Source organism: Chelonus insularis, unplaced genomic scaffold (assembly GCF_013357705.1).
Source record: "Chelonus insularis isolate UGA/USDA-ARS -01 unplaced genomic scaffold, ASM1335770v1 contig_145_pilon, whole genome shotgun sequence".
In the NCBI taxonomy this organism is placed as follows: domain Eukaryota; kingdom Metazoa; phylum Arthropoda; class Insecta; order Hymenoptera; family Braconidae; genus Chelonus; species Chelonus insularis.
The window spans coordinates 137505-159607 of NW_023276386.1; the positions used below are offsets into that span (position 1 = coordinate 137505).

General features: G+C 27.4%; 1 protein-coding gene across 4 annotated transcripts; it reads right to left on the reverse strand.

The window, feature by feature from the left end:
- Window positions 1-1138: 1138 nt before the first annotated feature.
- On the reverse strand, window positions 1139-21999 carry kibra (WW and C2 domain containing protein kibra). Of its 4 annotated transcripts, none has more exons than XM_035096787.1 (11): window positions 21818-21999; window positions 20264-20404; window positions 15506-15615; window positions 14529-14623; window positions 6201-6309; window positions 4322-5966; window positions 4143-4229; window positions 3227-3416; window positions 2460-3134; window positions 1896-2374; window positions 1139-1685 (listed from the first exon to the last, which is right to left on the reverse strand). In XM_035096787.1, exons 2-11 carry the CDS (start codon window positions 20389-20391, stop codon window positions 1232-1234), a joined length of 3972 nt encoding a protein of 1323 aa, XP_034952678.1. In that variant the 5' UTR covers window positions 20392-20404; window positions 21818-21999; the 3' UTR covers window positions 1139-1231. The 4 variants fall into 4 exon arrangements, with proteins under 4 accessions (XP_034952678.1, XP_034952676.1, XP_034952680.1 ...); XM_035096785.1 differs by lacking the exon at window positions 21818-21999 and adding an exon at window positions 20791-21784; XM_035096789.1 differs by lacking the exon at window positions 21818-21999 and adding an exon at window positions 20725-20769.
- Between the last annotated feature and the right edge of the window lie 104 nt (window positions 22000-22103).

The following is a 22103-nucleotide window of genomic DNA, read 5'->3' on the forward strand; positions in this document are numbered from 1 at the left end:
ATAACTTTATAATGTCATTAAATGTTTTATGTACAGTTGTATATGTACAATCTATTTGCAACTATATATTTTCACAATTGTATAAATATTATTTCTATTTTTTTTTTTATTGATTTAAAATTATTTAAAATTGCATATTATTTAACTTGTCAGGTAATTATAATTTAATTATATTATAAATATATACAAAAACACGATGTCCTTATAGAATAAACAATAGCATTATTGTTTACTTACTGATTTTCATTATTTTCACATTATTCCAAATTTTTAATGTGCATTATTTAATATTAAATTATTCTGTTCAATTGTTGAAAATAAGAAATAAAAAAACGTCGTTCTCATGTGTTTATTTATATTATTTTCAAACTTTTTTTTCAATAATTTTTATCACAAATTTTTGTAAAAAAAAAAAAATGATAGATTAGATACTTATTTTTTATTTAAAAAATGTCTACAAAAATTTTTTTTTTTATTTTTCATGTTCCTAAAAGACCAAGGCACATATTGCACCATTTTTGTTATATGAATTTTAGTACAAAACACATTATCTTTCATTTTAGTAATTTATTATTTGTGACATATTTTTTTTTTTTTTTCATTATTATTATTCATAAAAATAATTTATTTTGTCCAAAAATTTAATGTAATTTAATTTATTAATTAAAAGAATTTAACAACGAAAAGTTACCGAAGGCACTGAGTATCAATAATTTCAAGTTGTATTGCAGACCAGCTGCTCGGTGGGTTATTATGCCTTTTCTAATAATAATTGTAATAAAATGAACAAAATAAAAACTGAAATTATATGAATAAACCAATCGGTTTATTGATAATTTACAATTAAATAATTTTGTCGTTGACATAGTTAGAATTACATGATCTATATATTGATATTTACAGTAACTAAAAGCAATATTTTTACATCTAAGACTTGTTCAAAATTTTAACATTATATCTTTATGCTATAAAAAAAATTATACGAATAAAATTTTAAAATAAATAGTTTAGAATATTTAATATTTAAATTGGTCTTAGGAAATCATCTTCTACAAATTTCAATAGAAAAAATCTTTTAGAAATCTGATTAGAATTAATAATAAGGGCACTTTTGTAAATATATAATAGTGAATTTGTCTTTTTTTTTCATTTAACATGTTTATATACATATTTTTATAATTATCAAATTTTGTAGACGATGGCTACAATAACTTTATAAAAAATTTTTAAATTAAACTTCAACGCCAAGGACTCTATCAACAACATATTCGTACCTTTTCGGTTCTGTATTGCCATCCTCAGAATTATTTCCACTTTTGACTTCTTTAACTAAATTACTCAATGCCTTTTTGTCATTTGTTTCTTGAATATCAACACTTGAGACACTGGTTAAAGATTCTTTTTCATGTACGCAATTAGTTGTACCTAATATACTGACTCCACATGTATTTTCAGTTAAACCACTATGAGTTCGTGCACTTATTAAGGCTATATTAATTGCAGAATTATCTTTTTGTGCATCATAAGGCAATCCTAAACGTATTTGTGATGTATATGAACTCACTGATGATTCAGAAGTATGTCTCTTGTGATGAGCAACTGACAAATATTCAGGAATTACAATCTCATCAGGAGGGAGTACTGGAACATTCAAGTTGACTCGAGTAAAAAAGGCCATCTTTTCTCTGAAAATAAAGAAAATAATTGTAAACGTAAAAATTCAATCTTGAATCATATAATATAAGCTAAAGTTCTCAATTGTAAGTTTTCTTTTTCTAATTATTAACACTTATTCCAGATTATTTTTACTAATTATTTTTCGTTAAAAGTATGAATAATTTTAAGAGAACTAACAATTAAGTCTATCACATTTTATACAAAAATAATCAACTTACTTGAATGATATAATATCAGGTTTACCCTTTCCAACTTTAGTCTTCCTAAGCTTATAAATTTCTTTCGAGGTCTTCTTCAACATTTTTTCTACCTTTTTATCTTCTGCACTTTTTCCATGTTTTTCATTTTCAGCTTGTGCTATGAGTGATTGGAATTTATGATCTTCCAATAACCAAGATGCAAGGTCTGTGTCACCCTTTTCGCGTGCTTGTTCCAATTTTTGTTTCAATTCACGTAACCTATTTAACTCATCATGAAGATTATTTAGTCTTGCATGTTGTGCTTGAAGATCAAGTTCAAGATCGAGTGATGTTCTTGGAGTCGATGGTAAGTGAGTAGACTTTTTAAGAGCTGTTTTGCAGCTTAAAGCTGAAGATGGTCGTCGCCAACGTAGCGATCGCCTTTCAACTGAATTACGTTGAAAAGGACCACCTCGACGATAAAGTGGCATGCTACTATCACTATCACTGCGATTTAACTGAAATAATTAGATAGTTGAATTAATTATTTGTAAAAATGATACTAATATACAATTAATCATGATTATCAATTAATTTACTTACCCGACATATGTAATGATTTCTACTAACAGCAGCACTTGGAGAAAATGTTTGACTACGTTTAATAACAATAGAATTTTTATCATCATGTACTGCACCAGGAACAACTCCAGCGGCTGACAATTTTCTATGTTTACCCTGCTGCGGAATGAAAATACATTCAGTATTAGTTTCTTTATCTTGTGTTTGATTCGATTCTTCAGTAAGCCCTTCTTCCTCTTCATGCTCAAGTACATCTTCTAATATATTATCTTCCATCATAAATTCAACCAACAAGCCCTCTTCATCACTATCTTCACTCCTACTGTCACTATCCTTTTCTTCATCTACTTCATCAGGACTACCAAGACAATTTGAAAATTCATCTAATCGTAATGAAACAGTTGTATGTATTTCATCACAACCTTGATTTCTGGTAAGAGTGGAAGTTTGTGAGCTAATTATTGTACTCTCATCACTACTCTCTTCTTTGGTGTTTTGTGAATGGGCATTATTTCGATAAACAGAAATATCCGATTCTTGTTTATCATGTCGAGCATATTTTGAAGAAGCTGAACTAGTGCTTGTGCTTGAATTTTCTGATGTTGATGCTTGCATAAAGTGGAACGATAATATATTATACCATTTTATACTTGGATTCTCGGGACTGAAGTCTGCAAGTGAGACTTGAGCTGAACCCTATTCAAAGAAAATACATATCAATTAAGTAAATATTTCTATTTTTTTTTTACTTCTTTGTTTCATTTAAATTAATATAAATTTATAATTACCAAGCACTCCTCAGACTCCCCGTTTGTACACCATACATTGACTTGTAACGTTTTGGTGTAAAGCTTATTTAACGGCACAGCTATGGGAAAGCTTTCACCAAACGTAGGCTTACGAAGATCTACTATTGATTTAGTGTAGCATATATTGTTTATCGGTGGTTGCATTGGCAATAAAGCTACTTTAATGTATCTGTAACATTTCAAATACATGTGTGTTATTAAAAAAAATTTTCATCGTCAACCTTCGAAGCACATTGGAAGTAATTATATCCCAACAATTTTGAAAATCTCGAAAGTTTAGACTAATTTGAATGCATTATTTTGCTATTAAAAATTGGGTTCTTTACATTAATAATGATTGCACTTGAAAATACATCCTTTGAATTATGAAAACCTCACAATGTAAATTCTAAACATTATATAATTTTTGAGATACAATAGTTTACAAGTAACATGAATTTGATTTGACTTCGCGTGTGCTTCAAAGTTTTATCCAAAGATAAAAGAATTATAAAATATAAAATTCTTTACTTAGAAATTTTAAATATGTCTGAAAAAAATTATGCTTCTATTCAATATGATTTCGAACAGTAACGAGACGTAAATAAAAATAAGATTAACAATCTACACCATTGATGACTTCCTGAAATTTGCTGTTAATTATTTAGAATGAATACATTGCACAATTTATTTTAACATTCTTTCTCCCTCCCAGATACAGTGTGATTCATTAGTAATTATAAATTATTAATAGCAACAATTCTGAAGTTATTGGTGTAGATTTTCAAGGTTACTTTTATTAACAGTTCGTTTTATTTCAGAATTATTATTAAGTTATATTGTTTAGTGTTAAAAGAATGTTTTTTCTACGGAGTGGTAAACTTTTTAATAATAAAAAAGTAATTTAAATTCTTACACTTTTGTGTTATTTGGAATAAAAAGAGCAGCTAAATTCCTCGCTCTCTCAATACCAACATGAAGTAATCCATCGCTAACAGAATATCTACAATATAATACAACAATAAATTATTAATAAATCCAAACACAAAACATGAAATATTTTAAAATAAACTGTTATTAATTAAAAAATCTCACCGTAATTTAATTTGCACTTGGGCAGTTTCTAGATTCATATTTCCAAAAGTCAAAGAATCAACATTTTGTAATTCCAAAAGTCTTGTTCGATTAGAGGCTTCAAAAACTCCTGAATCTCCAGCAACACTCTCATCAGATACAGCAGCAGAAACCGACCTGGTATTGGTTCCAGAACTGCTTGCTCTTGATCTACTGCCATTTGGTGGTGGTGTCTCACTTATAGGAGAAAGTGATGGTTCTTGAGGTAAAGGAAGTGAAGGCCTTCCTAATCCACTACCTTGTGACATGTTTCCAGATTGCATTTCCAAAGGTGGTTGAGGACTAAGTTTAAGATGGTCTATTTTATGTTCATGAAGTGCTTGTTGACTAATTCTCAATTCAGCTAATTTATCTTCTAATTGACAACGATCTAAATGTGACGTAGTATTCCCCACCAGTCGTTGTTGTTGCAATTGCTTTCTCTGTATTTCTACTTGTTCGTAAGTCGGTGGTGGTCCAATGGGTGCATTTTCATAAAGTGGAGAAACAGGTGGACTGACACTAGATAAACTTGATCTTGGTGAAAGACTTGGTTGAGACCGTCCAGGAGATGGAGTTCCCATGCTACCAAGATTTTGTTCTGTACCTCGAAGAAGTCTTTCAACTCGACGATGAAGATCAACCATGTCCACAGGTCTATCTTGTTGAATTGGACCCAAATATTGTGGACCTCCATAAATATCAGTAAAGCTTAATCCTGAACTAAGACTACCTTTACTACTGGTTGTACTAAGACTTCCTAAACTTGAACTGCTACTAACAGAAAGTGTACTTGCACTCAATGTCTTCAACTGGCTTTCTAACATTGCCATTGATCGTAAAGCATCACGCAGTTGTTGTAACAATAACTGTTTCTCTTCATGAAGTCTAACACGATCAGTAATAGTTTTATTAGATAATTCTAAAGCATTATTAAGATCTTGTTCCAGTCTTCGAATTTCACACTGTATCTTTTTCATATCTTGATGAGTTCTCGTACGAGGTGTAATACTTCTTAATTCTCTCAATAATTGCTCTTTCTCTTGGAATAACAATAATTTATCTTTGTCACTTTCTGATTGACCAGGAGTCACTTTTTCTTCAAGATCAGCTAATTGTTGTTGAATATGTTGTATTCTTTTACGAGCTTCATCATACTGTAACCTCATACGTGCCATTTCAGCTAACCGAGTTCCAATAGATCCTAAATCACCAGAAAGGTCTGTTTGTGATGCGGTACTGAGCTTATCATGAGGAAGACTGAGTGTGCTAGCATCTGGACTACCTTCACATAGCTGTAATCTTGTAAGTTCATCTTTAAGCTGAGCTAAAGATTGCATTAATTCAGCTTTTTCTTTTTCACCTGAACTTAAAGATTTTTGAATATTTCTCAATTCAGTCATAATTGCTTGAGCTTCTGTTATATTATAACATCCACCTTGATGAGCACTAAGTTTTTGTTCTACACTAGCTAATGTGTCAACTCCACGTTGTGTACAGTTCATTTCAGCTCGTATTTGTTCCAATTCTCTTTTAAGTCTTGATACTCGACTTCTGGCTAATGCCACATCAGACTTGAGGAGATCTGGATCATATTTTGTGCTGAGCGAACTTGAACTCGAACATACTAAAAAAACACAAAAATTTATTGATTTATTTTTTACTTATTTTTTAATACATACTTTTTGAAATCATTCAAGACAATAACCAAAATATGAATTTATAAAAATTTTTTAATCAATATTATAAATTATATTATTACTTGAACAAATAAACAAAATGAGCACTGTTTATAACAAATTCAGTCGACAATTGGAAGTATAAATAAGAATATTTTTTAATTTTGATAATAAATACTTACAGCTAGTTCGAGAAGCTCCAAGAGTAGTTAATGCATTGTTGAGATGATCGTACTCATCTTGAGCTAGACAAAGTCTTTGCTGCTTAACGTCATAAATTTCCTTTTTTGCCTGTAATAAAGAAAAATTATATTAATTAACAATTTTTCAAATTCACTTATTATAAAACACTTTAATAATTAAAAACATTGTTAATCTATACTGTTTGTTTTTCTATTTCTTATAAAAAATCAATCAACATATTGTAATATGATGCAATATTATATTACATCTTTATACACTTTATACACTAATATTCACATATTACATTTGAGGAATAATTGAAAAAATCACGTTAATAAATAAGAAACATTTTAAAAAAAATCAAATGTTGAAATATTTGCTGAAAAGATTGAAGTATAAAATTGATAAAACACTGCTTACATATTCCCAGTAATAGTATGCAGTAGCGTCACTATCATTTTGTTTATAACACTGTTCCCAATAAAATCTCTGTATCTGTTCATCATTTTCATAATCATTCTGGTAACACATTCTCATACGATAATTTGACACAATATTTTCATAAATTTGCTCTTCTTGATTCTGATGTTGATAATTAATTGACTTATATTGATGGGTTTGAAATGGATGAAATTGACGTTGATACTGATGATGTATATGTTGTTTGCGTTGAAGTTGATGATAATCAGATTGATATTTAAATTGATGATGTTGAGTTCGATATTGCTGATGATATCGTTGATGTCTTTTATTGTTATTCGAACTCAAGTAATTGGAACTGTTTACATACGTGCGATATTGATGTGCCGGTACAAGTACACATAAAGTGTACTGTCGGTCCATACCGATTAATATTTTAAATCAGTTGTTGTCACACTGTAAAGCTGCGTTTCGCGAATCACCTCATCTTCACGAAGGTCTCCTTCAGACTGGTTGGTTACAGGCCCGAAATTCCAATCCCCACCTTTAAGCTTCAATTTTCAAGGGATCTCCCTTTTTTTCCCTCTCTTCTTTTACTTCTTATGTGTTCAGTATTCTCTTTTTTTACTTCTTCTCGTTTCAATCTCTTTTTCTTTCTCTTTATTCTCTATTTCTGTTTCTTTAATTTCTTTTGCTAGTGATGATGATGATGATGATGATGATGATGATGATGATGATGATGATGATGATGATGATGATGATGACGCTGCTGTTGGTACTGCTGCTGCTGCTGCTGGTAGTAGAATGGTGGTTGTTGTGATGTTACTGCTGCCGTTTCTCTACTTTATTTCTTCCTTCGTCCTTCCTCAAATTCTTTTTCTACCTCTCTCTCTTCTGCCTCCCAATCGGTTCTTTCCTCTTATTTTTCAATCGTCCTTACCAGTCCTCACTCCACTGACTGAATAGTTAGGGTCCGCCGCGTGCGCACGCGTCTTTCTTCCTCAACATAAAAAAGGCGAGCCTTATCTCAAACTTCTCAGGACCGTGTACGTATATGTATATATATATATATGTATAATTTTAATTTTTTAGCTTTCTACACCAAGATACTTATTTTCCGACAAGTCCTCAAATTTTATCTATTTAAGCTTTCATTTCAAACAACCTTTAATAAAACAGAGAACTTTTGAAAGAAATATTTGCTTATCAATGACGGTGAATGTACAAGTATTTCAACCTCACTGTAAAATGAACTGAAGAATCAGCCCAGAAATATTTGTGGAGAGTAGGAAAGACAGGAAAGAACGTAGGGCAAGCCAAGGTCATAATTCAACCCTGTGACCGGTCAAGCTGTTTGAGTGTAGTGGTGGTAGTAGTAGTAATAGTAGTAGTCGTAGTAGTAGTAGAATCGACCTTGAAGTCGCACACAGGCATCATGGCTTCGACCACGATGGAATTTCTGGACGGTCCTCGTGTTTTCCTCTTCTCTTCTCTGTTTCGCTAAGAAACCTCCATGCTATACATCTACTTATTTCATGTATTTTCATTCTTTAAACTCATTACAAATGTATATGAAATATTAATTATTATTTTTCTTCACTATTTTTTTTATCAATCAATATTTCAATTGCTCATTCTTTTGTTAACAAATGCATTCCAATGATTTTCTTTTGTTGAAGATCAATAAGTGACCAAACTATCATGTTCTGCTCGTGAATGTTTTAAAAATAATTCTTGATAGAATATTATAAATAAGTATTTATGAATTATTGATGATTTCAGTAGATATAATGAACGGAAATTGATTAGAATAACTAGGAAATAAGAAGACGTGATGAAGTAAAATTTCCTAGATTATATGAAAACTGAAATCCCACAGTATGGCGAATTCTTAATGGAATTCAAAGAACGCCCACGATTTTTCTTTTCTTCCCTTACCTCTTATATTCTTGGCAGCAGGTTGTGTCGGTAGAGGAAGAATGTATCATGTACACACACGGTACATGGTTTCGCGACAAACGCATTCCGATCTAGACAACGAGTCTACCTTGGAATATCAGAATAAACAAAAAAAAAGTCAAAAAAAGTTCCAGTCTAGAATATCTGGAAAGATCAACCAAAGCAGAAAGAGTTTGAAAAGCACTGAGTATCTTGGTATCGTATGAACGACAGCAATTTATGAATTCCAAGCTATTTATATACATATATATATATATATAACGTTCTTTCACACGCAACACACATATGGATCAGCTCACGAGTAGTGTGGAGGAATTCTTGCTCGATTTCTGAATTCCGGGCCAGTTCTGTTACACATTCATTTATTTATTGTTTTATTTTTATCCGACTTTTCGAATAAATTTAAAATATTAAATATTAATATTTATGTTAAATAAAATATTAATAAATAAAGAGTAAATATATGGGAATGTATATATATATATATATATATATAATTGCATAAACGATGGAGTGACTTGACTAGTAAGATACGCGTCATCACCACAAGAAGAAGAGAGACCACAAGGAAGAAAGAGAAAATATATAAGGGAAAAAGGTAAAGTATAAAAGATATCACATATATAGTAGGAAGGAGGTTCTTTCTGACCGGGAGAAAGGGAGGTTTGGAATGCAGCCGAGTGAGGAATTCCGGCCCCTCCCGCATATTTATCTGCGCACGACTCTCGGGGGCCTCTGGGCCCGGTCAAGTGAGGCTCCTTTTATAGTGTGCAGATGATGCTAGGGTAAGGCAATAGACTACGGATGTACGCCGAACATCGAGTTCGTATATAATAATACTACGAGAGAGAAACAAGTCAAGTTAATAGGGATGTAAAAGATGCTACAACTTGGAAAATTCTTGATACATTTGCTCCAAAACGAAGATATTTCTTTTTTTTTATTAACACTAATAAATTTTGATCATTGTTTTGTTTTATTTTATAATTTTAATCGTTAAATTACTTAAGAAGACATGAACTGAGGAAACAATAATTATTGTTGAGATATTCCAGCGTTCGATATATTGTAAGTGAAACAAAGTGGAATGTCACAAATCTCAGTTGGAATTTAGGGTGAAAGATTCCACGCAGAAATAATTGCCTGGTCAAAAAAAAGAAAAAAAAGAAAGAGAGCTATTGGTCATTTTTTGTTGCTGTTTTTTATTGATTAATTTTTCGCACCATTTTTTTCTATATTTTTGTAAAAAGTGAAAATTATTTAATATTATTTCAATAATTTAATATCTCTTAATAAAAGAGATTAACATGATCTCCTTAAATGGGATTTTTTATAAATTATATTGATTAAAAAAAAATAAATAAATGGAATAAAAATGAAATATATTTATAATAAAAAAAAAAAAAAATAGTGAGATTCAAATGAAATTTGCTTTGTTTAATATTCTAACATGATAATTATAATAAATTTGAAGATTAAAATTAAAATTCTGGATATTTTTTCACATTTTGAGGTCAAGGTTTTGTTCCATTTTGGTAACATTTAGTCCAGCTATTTTTTTATTTTATAAAAAAAAATAATATTTCTGTATACAAGATTTAATATATAAAATAATTTTATGGTAAAATATTTATAATGAATATTCATATGAATCTCACAAGACAAAAATATTTTTAAATGCATATAATTTGGATGCGGCAAAAAAAAAAAAAATACTTGGAGATAATTATTCTATTAGTTGTTAGTAAAATATTACTATTTTTATTATTATTATTATTATATTAACTATCTAAAGTATGATTGATTGAATGAATTAAAGAGGTTTTGTTTTTCTTTGTACAATAATCTTGAAACAATAAGAAAGTAAAAAAAAATTAAGTAATTGAGGTGAATAAAAAATACTTTGAGAGCAATGGCTTGATAATTACGTTCTACGAAATAGCATGCGTATAATTATGTGTTTTCTGTTAATCTCAAAAGAAGTGATGCTTCAACGGTGTGACATTAACGGAATTCCTGAGCATTTCCTAGTGAATAATGTTGATTTTTATCATGCTAAGAACTCACGATTTTCTTGCTCTCAGTCCACACTTTGTATTATATCTATATATATATATATATATATATAAGACTGTTTATGTGTTACATGAATTTCGTGAACACATTTACATGTATGTTACGATAGAATTTTTTTTAACAAGGGCATCTTAATATCCCACTTGAAAATTTAGTCTACTCTAGTCCTGAAGAAAAACAATATCTATTTTTAATCTAAAATTTCATTAGGAATATTTTAAAATTTGTTTATCACAATAAAATGTTATGAAAAGTATTTAATGTTATTTTTAAAAAAAAAGTTTTCATTCTTATCGATTTTTAATATGAGCTGTAGATTAATTTTATCTTAGACAACATATTTTTTTAAATATATAAAAGAGACTAAATAAAAAAGAAATTCTATGGTAGATAAAAATCAATGACTTTTTTTTTACTCATGAAATTATGATACATCATAAAAATTTATCCAGAGGCCAAAAATTAAATTAAAAAACAGTGTTTCAAATCACACATTTAGAAAAATTGTTTTAAATAAAAATATCATACGATTGCATTTATTACAAGTGTTAATATTATTTATTAGAATAATTATTTCTCTTGCATTTAATATTAATGTTAATATAAGAATGAAATTGTATTTAATTGTAAATATTAAAATTATAACTGATTCAAATGTTTGTCTTTATTAAAAAATAAAAAAATATATCTTTTAAAAAATAAAAATGGCATCAGTAAGAGACACCAGAAAATAAAGTTTTATTTTTTTTAAAAAAAAGGTATCTGATAACATCTACTAGAAGTGAACCACAAGAGAAAGTGTGTAAATTTATTTTTCTATTTTCTTCTTATGATATTCTGATTCTGTGTATCTAAGTAAGATACCATTATAATCTTTACTGCACAGTAAGAGAAAATATTTCTATCAAAAATAGAGTCAATGCATTTTTTGACTATTCCAAAAGCTATAATGAACAAGTAAGAAAAAATTTAAAATGGAAATAACGAAAGTACTAATAGTTATTTGTGATTTATCATCATGAAAGTACTTTAGTATAACTATCAGATTATATGTACATAATTCATTTATTTAACACATAAAATAATTATTTAAGTATTGTTTTATGCAAATATAGATTTATCATGGAATATTAAGTAACATTTTTCCGGTGAAAATATTCAATTAATTGTATTTTTAATTCCAGTCAAGATGATATAAAAAGCATAAATTGTCTAAAATAAATATAAACAATATTATAAATAAATAAATAAATAAATGAAATAAAGGGAATAGTTATTTAAAAAATGTATTTATGTACAAATACACACACTCTGACATTTTTAAAAAAGTATTTCAATCATGCTCCAATGACCTTGAAACCCAGAGATGTGTTGAAATTTTAAATTTCAATATGAATAATAATATATATTGCACCAATAAAAGAGTTATTTTATAATTGATCATAATGAAGTCAGAATTGGGTATCACTAATAAGTATTATAAGCTTGGAATATCGAAACACGGTCAAGTTATTTTTGGTAAAATATGATTAAAGTAATTTTAATGGGGAAAAAGCTGATACTATACAGTATATAATATAGTATGAAGTAATATAAGAGGATAGCATAGTGGCTAATAGTAGATAGAATGCTTACTCAAGCAAAGATTCACCGGTGAATTCACTTGGTGAATGTTTAGAAGAACGGAGTGGGGTCCAACTTATTCTTGATTTTCGCCTTCGGGCATCATCAACCTTCCTTGACGATTCACAAGCCCATACGAGGCTTACGAGCGTAATACTGGAAGCCACTACGTCAAAAGTCTTACTTGAGTATTGGTGGAAGAGCGAAAAAGAGACAAGATAACTATACACGTGAGATGATGAGAGAAGGAGTAATGCAGAGCCACCGCTTCAATGTATTTAAAATACGATACCAGATACCAAGAGAAAGACGAGCTACAGGGTATTGTGGAGATCAGGGGAGAAGAAATGGCAGGAGGAAAAGGGAAGACTGGTGGTACTGGTGGACATGAGAGATCTGCACGGGAGACATTCCAATCTCGTGGTGAGTTCGCCATTGCTAAAGAACACTGGATGAACACTATACCATGCTAACTTTTGCTTATTACAGTTCATTTGCTATACGTAAATACATACTTTCAGATAAATTTATATCATTTACTTATATTTTAATCCATTTATTATTATCACAAACTCATATATATATATATATTTATTTGTTTAATTGACAAATTATTTTTATCAATTACAAATGGACATTCTTCATTTTTATGAGTTATATTCTACTCTTCATATGAAATAACATTTATGAATATAGAGTACTATTTTTGTGTAATAATTAATCAAATATTACTTTGATAAACTAAATTTATTAACTTATTAGACGTTCAATTTAGTAGATAAAATATTTTCTAAGTTTTAAAATAGAAAATATTAAAACTAAAATTAATTGAAAAAATTAATTTTCATTTTGTTACTGTAAGTTTAAATATTTTACAATAAAATACAATTAAGCGTTATGAATATTTAATATTATAAATTAATTATGTATAAAATGTTTGTAATTGAATTTGAATATTTAAAAAAATTTTAAATTTAATTAGAAAAATTATACAGTTAGTTTATGACATTTAACATGAAAGAGATTCTGTTTAACGTTGAAATATTTAAATTTTCAGTGTAGATTTTAATGCAATTAATAAACCTCTTTTATGATATAGATGTTTTATTTATTCAAATGTAAAATTAAATTTATTTAATATGATTAGTACATATTAATTTAATGAATTGAATATTTGCTTCATATATAATATGAAATTCTTCATAAAATGTTAAAACTATGAAGGTGGAAGTAATTTATTTTTTTAATCATTGTAGATTTTTTCACATGAATATTGTTCATACAATATAAAAGTAAACTTGATGATTTTGCATTTCGCATATGCGTTTTTCCCACACAGTCGGCAACTTCAGGTCAATGATTCCATATTGAAATGGAAAGAGCTAAACTATGTGCTTGTACTACAGAGGGGGGCAACCTTTGCTCATTTTGCTTCGAGTACTAACTCTTATAAAAGTAAGTGAAAGAGATTCTGGTCCCTGTTAAAACCTTGTATAAAATTTACCTTTTTTTTAGTTCAGAAAAATAAAGCTCAAAAAATTTTCCATCTGAATGTATTAAAGTAGCTTTAGCTGACACCAAAAAAAAAAAGGTAGAATAAATGAAAACTATTCAACATAGCAAACATGACACGACATATGTCAAGAAAAAAAATGAATATTGCATCCTTATTTTTATTCCTCATCATGTACTAATTGATAGATTCATTGCCCATTTTTTATAATATTTAATAATAAATATCATTTTTGTTTTATTATATAATTATTGATTAGTTGAATAAATATTTTAAATACTTAAAATTAAATTAAAAAATAAAAACTAGATGAATATAAATAAAAAGCAGCAGAATTGAATAAATGTAGATATATATATATGTGTATATATATATTGCTGCTATACAGATTATATTTGAGTAGTAGGGAGACGATTTGCATTGGAATGCAAACCTCCTTTACTCAGCATGTCACACGCCTCAGCTTTAGCGTCTATACAAACTCATAATTGTGCACATATTTTGTTTATTACCGTACACGAAAGTTTTTTGGTTTATTTCTTTCTTCGAATATTGTAACACCTTTTCAATAGATTGTATATATATTTTTTCTTTTATAAATATTTATACCTTGATACAATTTTACAGTAAAAATATTTATATTCTATATTGAAATATTAATCATTAACTAATGATAAAACTGAATAAATAAATAAGTGATATAATTACTAGTATTATTATTATGAAAAGAACTTACCTCAAGTACGTCCTGTGCTGTCTGCAAGTATTCACGAAGCATGGCTTCTTGTATTGCTCTCCATTCTTGTCTTGGATCCTCAAGTTGAGTTGTTTCTAAAAATAATCAAATTATTTTCAAAGTATTTTTCTTTATATTTGTTGTTACAAATTTTACGAAATGAAAAAAAAAACAACTAATTAAAAATATTTTTTGAAACATCAATTAACTATTTAAATAATTTTTATTTTATCAACAACATTCCTAAGTATAGACTTTTATATCTATATAAATAATACAAATATAATTTTGAATACCTTTTGATTTTAAAAAATGTATCTGCATAATATTATTTATAAATTCAATATTAATTTATATCTAAATTCAATCACGATGTAATTAAAAATGAAGCTCAAAAAAAAAAATATGCTGATTTAAATAATATTATTTGCATACAAAAAAAATGAGCTCATCATTTCGAATTATTTGTTTAAAAATTTTTTGAACAAATATAATAAATCTTTCCATTTATTTAATTATTTAATTTAATATTCAATATGATTTACCAATTGTTTAATTTACGATATGATTTTATCGGTATTGCAATTTAATTAAAATCTTGATCTTCTTTTATGACACATTAAGAATAAATTTAATATATTTTTAATCTAATAATCACTATGCACAAGTCTATTTTTAAATCTCATTGACCAAACTATATCCAAATGATGAAACTATCTACATAATAATTGTTTATAATTCTTTAAAATAGATTAAATAATTTATTACAATATCAATTTGTGTTAGATATAATTAAGTATATTAAAAAAAATATATATATATAATAATAAATATTGTAAAATAGTTAATTAATTAAAAATGGCATCGATTAGAGAATTTATTTAAACTGTCGACAATTGAATTGATTAAAAGAAAAAAGGAAATCGTAATAAACTCGAAAAGTAGGAAGAGACAGAAAAAGAGGAAGGGATACTTACGATTGACATGATTGATGTAGTAAGCGCCCACGTGTTTGTCGTAGGCCTCCTCCCACCCAAGAGGCAATTCATTACCAATGCAGTCTGCAAATGTCTGTGGCTTTGTAAATCTACATGCAAAATAAATAAGTTTAATTAATATATCATTTTAATTTCTTCTTAAAATTACATAAATAAAGAAAAAAAAAAAATAACAAATAATTTATCATCACTAATTATTTATAATAATTATTTCTTTATGTAAACTAAATTTATTTAAATAATTATAATGAATATTTATGAATAAAAATAATTATAAAATTAATATCAAAAAGGATGAAAATTATAATGATTAATTTACTGGTAATAACTAAAAATGCTGTAGTTGCATTATGCCGTACACACGATGGTATGCCAAGGTTAAAATATATATTGCTCGATAAATTATAATAAGAAATAAAAATTTTCCATATTCAAGAATATTTATATTAATATTCGCCTTATTTAATATTTATTTACTTTTGTAGATTATTTATAATAAATATAACAGAAATAATTATTTCAATACAGATCTAATTTTTTCTCATGTCCTCAAACAAGTGTAATACAGTTTGTATTGAGAACTAGGGTGTAAATCGATTGCAGATACAATTCAAAAAGCTAAAAACAGGAGTTAAGCATCCTTTCTGATAAAGCAGATACGAAATGTAAAAAATATTACAAGGAAATTCTATAAATTTGATAATAATTTATTTAATGTTAAATAATAATAATTATAGAAAATTATATTAAATATTTCTTAATAAAATATCTAAATGTGACTATTTTTTATATTAAAAACCAATTAAAACTAATAAATAAAATAATATATTTAAAATCATTTATTTTAGTGGCATAATTCTAATAATATTCCAATTCAATTATTAATAATAATAATTTTAAAAAATACATAAATAAATAAAAAATTATCATTGAAATAAAATGATATAAAGTGACTTTGCTTTTGCTTTTTTTTTTACTTTTAATTTGATATTATAGCCCATAAGTCAAGGATCATTTGCTAATAGTCTCAATTAAAATATTCCAAGTTGCATTGAGTAATCATGATTCGATAAATATTGATTGTTATAAGTGATTAATAGGAATTAAAAAATTAAAAACAAAACATCATTATTTATAAGAATTCATTTAGAATAAATAATATTTATAAGTATTTTAATGAAGTATTTTTATTGATTTATGAAACTATGAGTACCAATTAACTTGATTATTAATTTATTCTGCTGATTTTACAGTGAAAATTGATGCAATAATTGAAGGATACTACAATCGAATTAATTCAAAATGACCTAACATTGAGCCCAGCCCATTGTAATATTTTAGCAGTAGATTTCTGAATCATTGCAAAAAATATTAGAAATCTTATTGTTTTATTTTAAGAAAGTGATGTTTATAAATAATTGCTGATTCGTAGTAAATTTTTTTTATATGCTCTCAAAGCATAAAAATATGACATAGAAATAAATCTTAACAAGAAAATTTCATTTTAACAGAGCGATAAATTATTGAAATTCATTTGATTGTAAATTGTTCATTTTTTATATTATTATTTTAGTTTGTATAAAAAAGTTATAGATGTAAAAAATATTAGTGACAAAAGATTAAAATTTTAATCTTCAATAAATATTCTTAAAGTAATTATCTAATTTATTGTAAAAATTATAATATTCATTTATATCATAAATTACGAGACTGCCGTTAGAATTTTTGCGAAAAAATTAAATTCCATTCATCTGACACTGTTGTATGAATAAAATTTATTAAACATAAGAACCTTTGCATCAAATTATACTGACTGATTATAATATAAAACATATAAAGTACGATTAATATTTAATAATACAAAGTAACTGAAAAATAAAATATTTTTGAATATTTTTAAAATAGTAAACTCAAGAAAATAATCTTAAAAAAAACTGTAGTAAGGTTAATTTTAAATAAACTTTAATTAGAACTTATTCACATCAGTATATTTTAACAAAATGTCGATATTTAACTTTTTTTTTGCAAATTATCACATCGAAATAAGTGAATTTAATTAACATCATAAATATATCTCTTAAATGATGTTCATAAGTGTCTAATACAATAAATCAGGAGATTGATAATTTAAATTCAATATTTTTATATATTACTATATAGAAAATGGATTTTTAAAAAAAACACCCACGTGCTATAAAATCAACAAATACTTATCATAAAGAATTTCAATAATCAAGAAAAAAATGTAGAAAACGAATTCTTAACGTTCTCTTTTTACATTTTTAGAATTACCTCACATGACTACATTTATTGTATTGGCTTTATTCCAAGGGCATTGTCGATCTTTTCACAGCTTACATATACATATGTAAAATTTATTTTGGTCTTCCCGCTCTTTATATTAATATACATATATATATATATATTATTACTATTAGATATATATATATATATATGTATATATGTATACCTGACATTGAGTGCTATATAATACAAATACATAACACGTAAGTATCATACGCAATAAAAATAAGCTTTACGCTGTCATGCAAGGAGAATGTGACGGATATCCAATTTTGGAATGATTCCTGGGTATTTAGCAATTTATGTCATGGCCCTCATCTAACTACTACTTACTTTTTTCGTTTAACTCGTGACAAATCATTTGTTCCAAAAGTTTCTAATTGAAAGAATCAATTTTTTCATGCTCAACGTCAGAATGTTTAATCATTTTAAGATATAATAATTACAATTAATTAAATTTGAAAGTTTTTTTTTTTTTTTTTAAATATTATTTTAAAGTATTTAATATATTTTATCAAAGATTACAATGATCTTAATACCCAACAGAATTAACGTTAAATATACGATAAAAACAAAAATGAATATTTTTAAAATGATGCATCGAAAGAGAATGTAAGAATTTATTTACTAAGCCTACATAAAAGAAGATAACTCTCTAGTTTAATGAATCAATATATGTAAATAAACTAAAATCAGTATTTGTAGCATATAAATGTTATAATTTTATATTTATTAATTATTGATTCATAGTATGTATTAGTTATAAAATAAGTTCTATTTCAAGAATAATTATATATTAATTTAATATTAAATTTTCATAAAAACTGCCATATTTATTTATAATTTCATTCTTATTTTAATTTGACCTTATGCGAAAACTTCTACTCATCTCAAATAAAGGTATAGTGAAAAAATTTTTATATATATGACAAGTTACTTTCAATAAGAAACTAAATAAGATACGGATTTATTTATTTATTTATTCATTCATTCATTATGAAGTAGTATTTGAATAATATTTAATTTAAAAAAAAAATGAAGAAATACACAAAATAAATAATAAAGATAATTTAGTACTATAAACAGTTGACTTTGAGAGTATTTGACTGCAATGTGAAATCAATTGGTATTTTTCTTATTGATGATTACAAGAGAAAATAAATTAACTTCCAAATACGTCTTCAATATTATATGAATATAATTTATCCTAATATTTTAAATGAATAGAATTGATAATAATAAATATTTTCAATTTCAAACAATATATAACTTAGAATTTGAAAGTATATTTCAAGCAATATTCGACTTTTTAAAGAAGTAAAAGTGTACACAGAAAATTTGTGGTATGTATTTAAACACACAGATATTTTTATATCTTATCATTTTTCCTGCAATGCTTTATATTCATGATAAAACGAATGATATACAAAGTATAAAAGATTTACTCAAATATACATAAATACAAAATAAAATGATTCTTTTCTACTGTAAATATTACTACACATGTCACTATATATAATATAAATATAAATAGAATATTTAAAATAATAATAATAATTGATTAATGAAATTAATGAAATTAATAGGATAATATAATTAGCTGAGCTTGCAAATAACATATCTATTTCCGCTTTGAAAAGCGTCGACAATGAGATTACATTCCACTGCATAGGCGCGTGGTCTTTTCTCAGCATTCTTTGGACTCGGTGAATGTCCTATAGAAATTTTTGTGTCGGCAGTCTACTGCATAGACAGCTGACACGGACGATTTTAAAGTTGTCGGGGGCACAGACAAGTTGAAGCGCCGGTCCTGGCGCCTGGAATGCGGGCGCGGCGAACGATTGCCTGTCGAGTGTACGTGAAACAACGACGTAAAACTAACACGCGTACGCGGAGGCGGACAGTATAAAAGAAAACGATACAGCTAACGGCTGCCTATTTGCGCGGAATTACTATCACACATGCGCACAATGCCACGTTCAAAACATTTTAAAAAACTGCATCTTTAGATTCCCGGGTTTTGACATGTTCATACATACCAAACTCTCATAATCATTATCAATTTACTTTACATTTCTATCTTAAGTCTCTTTTTCAATTATAATCATCAAAGTTTATTCCATTGCAGTTTTAACACTTAATTATAATAAATTCGGCCACTTCAAAAGCCACTTTTGTGAAGTAAAAAAAATCATTTATCTTTCTGGATTTATTATTTATATCATTGTTTATCAATGATATTTCATTTGTAATACATTCCTGTAATAATTAGTTTTGTTTAGTATAAGTTGAGTAAGTTTTTAAATATGAAATTACTTGGTTTTTATATCATAAGTTTTCTGTCATTCCTTCGTTTAGCCAATGAATGGTAAGGTCTCTTTCAATAACCAATTATTGGATGATAATTTAATGAAAGAGATTTATTAAACTCACCTATCTCTTGGATCAATCCAAGTGGTCTTTTTTGTGTTATGATCAATGAAGTAAACCTTTCCGTCAAAATCCTGGGCGACATCCCACCCTTCCGGAAGCGGTATCTCCCCATTCCGTCTCCTTGGCATATTTCACTGCGCTCTAAATTCATGAAAAAGAATTTTTTAAATATTAAACTATCACTGACCGGTTTTCTAAGAGAGAATATACGGAGTCCAACAAGAGAGATAGAAAAGAGATGAAAATGTTGGAAGAATGGAGAGGGAATGCACGGATTAGATACTATACACACTGACACTACTGCTCTCACTTGCGTACAATTTGTTACTCACTATAAACCAGTTGCACATACTGATGCACACATTTCCAATAGGTTTTAATGTAAAAAAACATTAAGAAGCAACAAGACGATTAGATAGGTAAAGTAGATGAAAAAGAAATAAATAAAGAAGGAAACAAACACATCACTAATATAAGCCAGGGGGATATTCTTTCATACACTCTTGCTACTCCGCCATTATGAATACCTCATTATCATGAGCGGAGTGACGTCAGAGTCCCCGCCTTCAGATTCCTCTAGAGCGGAATTCCACCGTTAACATTGCCAGGATATACAGAAAGAGACGGAGACAGCATGTATGGATCTCTCTGAAGAATTGGAGGATCCAACGCACTATTCAAATATTCTTTGGAACACTTAAAACTTTTTCATGCTTTCAAATATTTCTTAACCTTCTTTTTTTATGGTGTTTTTTCTTTCACTTCTATTTAATTTTTATTTTTTTTTTTTATAACTTTACACTGTAATCACTTTTTAACTAATCATTTATTTAACATACACTTCACTACACTCTTTCCTTGTAATTACAATTAAGCGCTTGTTTTTTCTTTTTTTTTTGTATTATTTAAGAATTTGAATTAATTTTAAATAAGCTCCACTTTTTTATAATACACAAGTATTTATAAAGATTTTATCATTCAAGTAAGGTGTAATGAATATTTAAAAAATGTAATTATTTTCATATGATTATTATTATTTCAAAATTAACAACGCTTAGATGGGCTTTATTAAATTGAGTTTAATTAAAAGTAAATATAATCCGTGTAATGTACTTGAAATTTTAAAACTGCACTGATTAACGATTTTTTAAATGTCACAAAATTTACTATGAAACTTGACACTATTACGATGAAAAAAAATACATCATTTTTTTTACATATTCGCCAAGTGTTTTTCAAGGAGACTCTCTTTCACTATTAAATGTTAACCATCTTGGTTGTATTATTATTTAACAACCAATATCTGATTAAATAATTAGCGAGTTTAACGTGAAATAAATGAAAATTAAATTTGAAAAAATGGTAAATTAACGAAACATGATGGATGCGTAAATAATATAAGTATTGAACGAAGAATATATACGGCATACAATACTCTACCACTCGACAGCAACAGACATGCCGGGAGTTTGAGACATGCCTGAACGTTTCATGCTGTACCGAACAAATCTCTCTCTCTTTTCCACCTCTTCTCTTCGCTCCCCTCTTACTTACGTTCTTATATTCGTTCCTTCCTTTTCTGTCTACTCACATATTGTATAATCCTTTTTCAATTTTTCTCTCTTGTTCGTTTAACTTGTATATTTCTCCCCCTCCTTCCTGCCCTTCTGCTTTAATGTACGTTCGTGTCTCTGACCGCTGCGCACGAACGACGATGGGAACCCGGGACGCGATCCGAATCAGCTCGGTGCCCTTTTACCCAAGTTTCACATATTTTCCGCACATGAAAATCATGGCGCCACTGTCCACTGATGAACATTTTGCACAGGTGCTTGTGGAA